The following is a 9,921-nucleotide window of genomic DNA, read 5'->3' on the forward strand; positions in this document are numbered from 1 at the left end:
ACTCGCGGAATGTAAAATATCTATGGAAGGGTATTTATGGGTAACATAAATGCGTTATTACTGGAGACAGAATGAATAAAACTAACATGATTCTACAAAATGCCACATGTTGATGCCAAGCAAGCAGAATTTCTTCGGAAGCTAGCCAAGACAAATTCACAGTCCGGAATGCCCCTTCCCCTTTCCTTTTGGTAACCAAAACACACACCGCATAACAAAGAATACTACAAGAAAACGAGGAGAGAGAGAAAAGTGAATGGTTGTCTTTTAGTTAATTGAAGAGCGATAGGATGTAGTGGGGTTGGAGAGAATTTGGTCTCATTCTTCCACACTCCCCTTCGTACCCACCCATCACCTATATAAATACAAATGTCTGTTTTGCAATTTGCTTGCCGTTGCAAACTTTCCTACGTGCTTTGCTCATCATTTCATCCTCCACACCCATCATGTGACTCAGAGACACAAAGAGAGTGGGAGAGACACTACATACATACATACACACATGAAGAAGCTGTTACCGCATTCACAATTTCCGCTTCCAATTAAAAAAATAAATCAATAACAAACAAACCCTACTCTACTTACTGCTACCAAAATTTGTCAACAATTTCTATACTATTACTTCCCATTTTTTGTTTTTACATTGTTGTCACCAAATCAGCCTTGAGGAAAATTGTGGAATCTCACACGTGGCAAACCTTAACATCCTCCTTCATTGTCGCTACTTCAAAAACCAAATTTTGGTCACCCATTGTCATATTCTCATTCATTCCTCCGATAGCACAAACTCAAACTCACCCAGTGAGGTGAGGTGATCCAAATTGGAACCTTCCATTCCCCATTTTGTACATTTTTCCGTTTCCCTCACCCCACACCTCCAATTTTTCCTCTCTTTTTTTTTTTGTCGGATAAAAAAAAACATAAACAAAAATGAAATAAAAACGAGAGAGTGGAGTAGCTGGAAGACCTACTCCATCAAGAAGCGTTTCACAATCTTCACGCTTGGTTCCAACACCTGTCTTTCCCATACACCGGACCCATTGCTCGACCCTGACGTCAGCACCATCCGAAACGCCTCCGTCGCGTCTATCCTCCGTAGGTCCCAGCCGGCGCGCTTCAATCGTTCGATCTTCCCTATCTGACGCTCCGCCAACTCACACGTGTTATCCTTAATCGCCTTCACCGCCTCCTCGTACGCACGCTCCCGCAGAGGATCATCGCCCCCCTGGCCCATCGAGGGAGGGTATTTATTAAAAAACCGGTCGAACTCGGGAACCCCAATGGCTTTTCTGATACCAAACCCGGTTCGACGCGCGGCGTCCGGGTCGAAGAACTGAGCCAACTCGTCGACCATCCCCGAGTCAAGCATGTCGTCGACTCGGTCCCTTAAATATTGCGATAAGACGGGGAAGGCTATATCGACCCAGAGGAAGCAACACCTGTACCTCAACTCAGAGGATATAAGCGCTTCTTCTTGTTGTTGTTGGAAGACGTTTGAGTGAGAGTGAGGGTCGAAGTTTTGGACGAGGAGGGCGTGGACGAAGGAGTTGGAGCCGCCGACGACGATCGGGAGGTTTTTGCGTCGGGTGATGTCGGCGATGAGGTCGGCGGCATGGTGGCGGAAGTCGGCGGGGGAGAACTCGCCGTAGTGATCGGTGTCGACGTCGCCGAGGAGGTGGTGGGGGACGCCGCGGCGCTGGGCGGTGGGAATCTTGTTGGTGGTGATGTCGAGGCCGCGGTAGACTTGCATTTTGTCGGAGTTGATGATTTCGGAGGTGGGGAAGAGGGTTGCAAGGTCGATGGAGAGACGGGACTTGCCGGAGCCGGTGGCGCCCATGATCACCACCACCTTGTCTTTGCGGCGGTGGAACGACGCGTCCATACGGGGCCACTGCTTTATCGGGTAGCGGCACCGGTGTGTGTGTGGGTGGGGTTGCAGAATGGAAAGTCTCATAATGGAAAATGGGTTGGGAAGGGAAGGAGGCAGAAACAGAAAGTGTGTGGGTGTGGATGGGTTTATGGAATATTCAGAAACGGCATTCCCAAATGCCTAATTGAATTTCCACAGTTGATAGATAGATAGATAGTATGCTGCTGTGTACTACTCCTATAGAGTTTTGTCGGGAAGGGAAGGGGATTATTGTTGCATTTGCATTACCCAGTTTGAAAATGAATGGTGGGTCTGCCGCTCACACTCTGTTTCAGTGGAATGAGAAATCGTGGAATGTGGAGAGTGAGAGGAGGGAGAAATGAAGCACCTCTTATTTAAATTAAAACTGAACAATCTGTAAAATAATTTTCTTACTAGCCTTCTAATTTTAGATACCGTCTTTTTGTTGTATTCATCTTACTTGGATCTCCTCTCTAGTAAAATCCTCGAATATTGGTCCCTAAAATCTCAATTGGAGGTATTGTTTGTTAAACTCAGACGTTAACTGTCACGTATCAACGTCTAAGAAATATCTTGAATTACATTTTTTTAACCCATATGTGGTAAAAAAAAAAAAATTTACTCTGAAAAAACACTAAAACCAATTTATTTACAAATCCCTAACCCTAAATCCCTAACTGATCTCGTCGACACCCTTCAAGACCAACAATAGCAGCAGTAGCAGCAAGTTAAGGTTCTTGTCAAGTTCCGACAGAGGCTGTCCCAGGGTTTCGATTTGGAGTTCCAAGACTTGGTTCTGCAAGCGTGTGGATTCTCTCTTTTTTTATCTATTTATTTATATACATAACCAAACCCTATAATGTAATTTTTTTCATCACAGCTAGATTTCCTCCAGATCGTAAATTAGATACATTAGTTTACACAAAATAAAATTCATTTTTATTTATTTATAATAAAGTCTATATTTTTTGAAAAGGGATTAGAAATCGAGAAGGAGAAGAAGAAGAAAGGGTTGGCTTTGCCCCAAAACACACACACCCATTGCGAGTGAGTGAGTGAGAGAGAAAGAGAAATGGGTAGGTAGAGAACACAAAAATAGAAATAGAAACAAAAATAGAATCAGAAGCAACACCGGCATGGAGCCTCGGAAAACACACTTAGATAATTGAACTTTCGGAGAAGCTGACAAACGGGAACCTCAGCACCACGATTGAGGCCCGAGGGAGATAAGGAAGATGGTTCGAAAATCGTCGTCGTCGTCAAAGACACATGCGAAGCTCGCCGCAACGAGTGTGATTGAGCCGCTCGTGCTGATGCTCTCTTCTTCCAACGTTGACGCTCGCTAATCCTCGCTCCTCGCCCTCCTTAACCTCGTTGTTCGCAACGAACGGTACCCTCCTTCTTCTCTCCCAAGATGCATGCTTTTTTGTGAATTGTGAAATGGGTCTGCGAATTTGGCTTCTGGGTCTTTGTGTAAATGTTAACTCGTTGGTAAGTGTACCAAATTGTCACAAGTAGTAAAGTACTTGGAAGTCTGAGTGTCGAATCCACAGGGACTTTGTTTGTACTTAGATTAATGCAAACCCAATTTAAAAGCAATAGATAAATAATTTAAAATAATGATAAAAAAAATATAGGAGATAAGATAAAGATTTAAAAGAAAAAGATAAAAGATTGAAAGATCAAAATAGAAGATAAAATATTTAAATTGAGATATCATAAAGATAAGAATAACTACTTCTAAGAAACCTAAATAATAAAATAAGGAATAACTACTTATAAGAAATCCAAATAGTAAAATAAGGAATAACTACTTCTAAAGTAAAGAACTTCAAACAATAAAATAGGGAATAAAATCTATACAGTAAAAGTGCTAAAACCTAACAAGTCTAATCAGCCTAGATATATGGATTCAGGATTTGTCTGTTATCAATACCAGTGAACTGATTTTGTCCCACATCTATCCCTCTACTTGCCCCTGATGCCTGATGATGACAAACCTACCTTAATTACCTATCTTCCAAATGCTCTTTGCGAAGACTCAATAACTAAGATGCATTAAGATTAATGGATAGCCTCTGTCGGAACTTGACAAGAACCTTAACCTACTGCTACTGCTGCTGTTGTTGGTCTTGAAGGGTGTCGACGAGATCAGTTAGGGATTTAGGGTTAGGGATTTGTAAATAAATTGGTTTTAGGGTTTTTTCAGGGTATTTTTTTTTACCATAGATGGGTTAAAAAACGCAATTCAAGGTGTCTCTCAGACGTTGACACGTGATAGTCAACGTCTGAGCTTAACGGTCAACGTTCAACTGAGACTTCAGGGATCAACATTGCAAAATTTTACTAAACAGGGGAACCCAATTTATGAATTAAATTAGTAGAAGACCAAATGCAAAATTGGACCTAAAATAAGGGACCAAAAATACAATTTGACCTTTTTTTTTTTTTTGAACCCACCTTTATCTTGACCCAAGTCAAGGTCAGTCTTTGGAGAGATTACGGTCTATTAAAAACAACGAACATTCTTTTTTATACAGGAAAAATTTGACATTTCGGAACAGGGTTAGGATATTCTTCATTTTTTCCATTAGCAAGCTTTTAAAAACAATAAATGTTATTTTTCATTAAGTGTGCATCATCTCCGTTTTATTGATTTACCAAAAAACTTATGAGATAAAAGAAATGAATGAAAAGGAAATGGAGACTATATTTTTTATCATCAAATATTAGTTGTTAATTTTTTTTTAATCAACAAAAGGTTTCAAACTATCTCTCTATGTATATATCAAATTCACTATGCATTTTTAAAACATATTATCAGAATCGTATTTTTAATAAATTTTGGAACAGTTAGAGTAATATGTACTTCCTTTTGAATTTGAATATAATTAAAAAAAATAACTAATCTCATTTAAAAAGAGTTTAATAACTATATATTAACAATATAAAATAATTTTACACTATCAATCAATCATAATTGATTATCGAATTTTCACAACAGGTTCTCGATCTAACCAAGAAAAAATAAAACTACATATACTAATTTTAGTTTGAAACGATCCACACCTTTAGCTAATAATGGAGCAAACTTTCCATGGCAATATAGGTTGAATGAATGAACAATGATGTTCGATTGTTTGTTTTGCTGCAGTTTTGTTATGTCTCTCGCAGACAATTGTCTGTTAGCAGCTTGTTACCTTCTTGTAATTTGCTTCTTAAATCAGCTTACGTACATCTTGTGCAAAGAGCTGATATTAATATACATCATATTTGGTCTTAAAAAGAAAAACGAATGAACGATGATAAATAAGGCATTCATATGACATATGACATACCACAAGGATTGCAAATTTTGACTTTTCCGTATTAAGCCAGTATCGTAGTACACTTGCATTCAATAACAACATACCACATTATCCACCGAATCGTGGATTTAATATAAAATTACATGATTAAGCTCATTCAAAATGTTCTTTTTAAGGATAGCTCATTCAAAATGTTATCAACACAACAATTGTTTGTTTAAAAAAAAATGGAATATGCGAAAATTAAACTCGATATAAATTATTTTAAAATAGAGTATATAAATTCAAATCTTCTTAAAATAAGCAATTAATTTTAGAGAATAAACCCAAAACACTCGATCATTAATGAGAAAAATAATAATATTGTATACAATTTATGCACATGTTAGATTATCGACAAACGACTAAAATTACTTACTAATTTTTATTTATTTTAGATGAGTTAAATCCTACAATATATATATATATATATATATATATATATATATATATATATAGGAATAAATTAACTCAACTTAAGTTTGTCACTCATAATCACCCCACAAAGTTATTTGTAGTCTCTAAACACAAACAATATTAAATTTTTAGACAAAAAAATATGTTTTTATCTCTAACTTTAAGTCAATTTTTTTACTATAATTTTTATACTTGATGAATTTAGTTCTTCATATTTTAAAAATATATGTGAATTTGATCCATCTTTAATTTTTTTATAATAAAAAATCATTATTAACTGATAAGTTTAAATATAAGAAGGGACTAAGTTCATCACATATTTACAAAAGTTAAAAGATTAAATTCATCAATTTAAAAATATAGTGAGCAAAACTAAGTTTGCATCAAAGTTCAAAGATCAAAATGATAATTTTCCCAAAAACTTTATTTACGTAGAGGCAAAGTTACAAATGCACTAATGTTTTGAGGTTTGTGGAATTATATATGCATGCTCTCCCTCGAGACCAAGAAGAGGCTATGCCATGTCGCTCTGCCCCTAACTTGCTGAGAAATTGAAGGGCACTGTGGGATATGGTCCACTTTGGTCGGTTATGCGACGGGCACATAGGCATGGCTTGTGTGCTTTGCCTTAACCTTCTCATAATCTCATTGGTGGCAAGAACAGTGGTGTTGGTGTGCACTATATATATAAACACAAACAATTTTTAGTCTTCACTCCTCACTTTTCAAGGTCTCGTGTGCTTGTGCTTGTGACTGTTATAGCTAGATTATGCAGCATGCATGCCTTGGCCTTGCAGTTTCTGACAGCAGGCGTGGCTTTCCAGCCCCCACACTTTTATTCATAAATTGGTTTCTAGCTCCCTTAATATATAGGGGTTGCTTGGGGCACCCAATAACTTTTCAAAATGTCAAAAATACTCTTATGATATTTCAGGTTATAAATAGCAGTTATATTTTTTTTTTATTTCTGTAGCGTCATTTTTTTTTTGTAAATTTTTCGTAACTTAGTGTAAGTTGTTTTCCTTAAGGACGGTTTGAAAGAGTATTTAGTCTCCTGTGGAGTACGTGAATTTTTTAGGAGTATACGGTGATTTTTGATCGATTTTCATCATCAAAAAATGAGAGGAGTGCCAAAAATAGTTGACGTACGTACGGATTGGCAATCCGTATAATCATACAAATTGTATGGTTCATACGGATTAGCAATATGTGTGAATCATACGGATTGTCAATCTATACATACGTCAACTTTTTTTTTATACCGATACCGACCTTTTTTTTATACGGATTACAATTTTTTTTAATAAAAAAACAAAAATAACAAAAATTTTAATGATTAAATTTAATTCAGTTATTGCTTAAATTTAGTTATTAATCTTAATTTACTAATTGGTTGAATTTAGCAATGATAAAATATAATTTAGTCGTTAATTAAAAATAATTTATTTAAAAAACATGACTAAATTTTTTCAAAAATAATGGAATAATATTAGACATTACAAAAAACTATTATATATAAGTTGCAACAAATTTAGAATCAACACATGATAAAACAATTATTATAAGACAACTATTATATAAATAAATTATTCAGAAGTAATTAAAATGTTCATAGTAATTAAAATGTTCGAAATCCTAAAATGTTTATAAACATAACCAATAAAGCATATGGTTAAGGGTGGAATCAATGAATTCAAAAACGATTTCCATGTCAGCTTTCAAGGACAATATTTTGCAAAAATGTTTTCATTCAGCTCCAATTTTAAGTGTTTCCTCCAATGATTGAACACAAGCCGACATTCTGCAACGTTCTCTAAGTACAAATGAGTTCAGCCTTTGTCTTTAAGAAAATAATACATGCTGCTTGGAACGTCTTGATATTAAGAATAGTGTTATGTCAGCAATTTATGTAATGAAATTTAAAACTTGAGAAATAAAGAAATGCTAACAACTAAATTAGGAAGTTGCTTACTAGACTGCTACATGTAACTTTCTCTTCAGTGAGATAAACCTTGAATGTGACAAAATGTGACAGTTGATGGTATAAAGAGTATCATCTTGGAAATGATCTGGGCAGACAATTGGTCTTGAATATGGTAAGAAAAAATGCACTCTTACCATAATGATGCAAGGATACAAGATGATCTCCGGTCAGCTGGTAAAAATCTCGTAGTGTTGTCCACCCTGCTATAATGACTGGTTGGTCCAAATCTTTGTTGTACACAACGTTATGATAATTTCTGTCTTTGTCAACCAAATGTCATACACCGCCCAATACGTCCTTCCACTTGACAGCATATACCTTATTAACTTCACCGAAAATTTACATATCATATCACAAAATAAGGTCAGTTAGTTAGACGAAATAACAGAAAAATCAAATGTTAATTAAATCAAAATGAACATGACCTGGTCTTTGGTGTGAACGGTCTGGAAAAAAGTCTTTGGTGGAGCCGCAACATTCTACATCATGTTTGCCAATTCCCTCCATTTCCCATGCTCTTCAATTGTTAATTATGACATGATTAACATTCAAGCAATTAACAGGCATTCAAGCACAAAACAGAATTAACATTCAAGTAATTATATGTTAATTCTTACTAGGCACATTTGCAAGAAACTGTTCCAGTTCCTCATTGACGCTTGTCTAATGTGATGATGACGCACGAGATCGTGACATTTTAAAATATATTTTACAAAATAATATTTTAATATTTTTGTTCTACTTTTCGTGTGTTCTAATCTAATGTTTGTGTTAAAAAACTAATCTAATCTAATCTAAATTGTAATGTAATCCTACAAACATTTCTTACATAAACAAAATAATAAATAAATCATTCATTAAATCAATAATAAACAAACTAAAATCAATATACATATCCTTCATTTTTTCCTATTTTTTTCTAATAAAAAACCTTTTAAAAAATAAAAAACTTTTTTTTTTAAAAAAAAGTCTTACGGATTGGTAATCCATATGAAACATACAGATTGCTGATCTGTATGGTTCATATGAATTACTAATCCGAATGAAGGAAATGTTTTTTTTTAAAAAAAGGTCATACGGATTTGCAAACCATATGACTATTTCACTAAAAATAAAACTTTTTTTAAAAAAAAGTCATACGAATTGACCGTATGGTGTAAAAACTTTTTTTTTAAAAAAAGCCATATGGATTGGTGTAAAAACATTTTTTTAAAAATAAACCAAACGGATTGCCAATCTATATGGGGTAAAAATAATTTTTAAAAATAAGTCATACAGATTGGCAATTCGTATGATTATTTTACTTAAAATAAAATATTAAAAAAAAAACAATCCATATGACTATTTTAGAAGAAAAATATATTTTTTTTAAAAAAAAGCCAATCAATATGATTTAAAACATTTTTTTTAAAAAAATCATACGAATTACTAATCCGTATCACGATTTCAATAAAAGAAAAACCAGTATTTAAAGAAAACCATGCGGATGAACAATCCGTATGACCTTTTCACAAAATAAGCACAAAGTAGACATAGAAAAAACATGACAAGTAGAGAGATACACAGAAAAATACACAGAACACAAAACAAGCAGTAATGCAAACCAAAACATTTTCACAGAAAAATACACAGAACACCAATTTGTCCTTTTTTTTAAAATTTATAATATTACTATTGTCTTTCTTGAACTGGTCCACACGGACTTCAATTTTGGGCTTAAAGAATTCCAAGAAATTTACTTTTCATAATTTTTATTTTTTTAAAATAAAACCTTTCGTAATTTTATTTAAATTGCAATGTATTCTTTTATTTTTAAAATTACACACCCTATAGGCTATATATAGCTTCTTGAGGGATTAATATATGTTACATTTTAATTCATCTTAATTTGAGGAAATCTAAAAAATAATTTTTTTCTTCCTTGACTCTCAACATTATTCGATAATGAGTTCCGAGTCCCAATTATAAAATTGAAAAGATAAAATTAAAATTATAAATTAAGTCTTAAATTTGATAATACAATATTTAAACTTAATTGCCAATGATCTTAAAGTTTGCATAAAAAAGAAAACTAAATACACATTCACTATAAAATATTTTTTTTGTTTGCAGGAAATCTATTTTTTGCCCATACAATAATATTTCGTCGTCATGGTTTTGTAAAGGAAATTCAGTAGTAAAATATTTTAAACAAACTTATACAATCTACGAGTGCCGAAGTTGAAGCAAGATTAGGGATTGTAAATCAACAACAAATAATTGATGACATATCGCAAAACCCA

General features: G+C 34.0%; 1 protein-coding gene across 1 annotated transcript; it reads right to left on the reverse strand.

Moving 5' to 3' along the window:
• Positions 1–256: 256 nt before the first annotated feature.
• Positions 257–2,248, reverse strand: LOC100813761 (adenylate isopentenyltransferase). The gene has a single exon (XM_003536632.5). The coding sequence runs from the start codon at positions 1,952–1,954 to the stop codon at positions 968–970; it is 987 nt and encodes a 328-aa protein (XP_003536680.2). The 5' UTR covers positions 1,955–2,248; the 3' UTR covers positions 257–967.
• Positions 2,249–9,921: the final 7,673 nt, after the last annotated feature.

Source organism: Glycine max, chromosome 10 (assembly GCF_000004515.6).
Source record: "Glycine max cultivar Williams 82 chromosome 10, Glycine_max_v4.0, whole genome shotgun sequence".
NCBI lineage: Eukaryota > Viridiplantae > Streptophyta > Magnoliopsida > Fabales > Fabaceae > Glycine > Glycine max.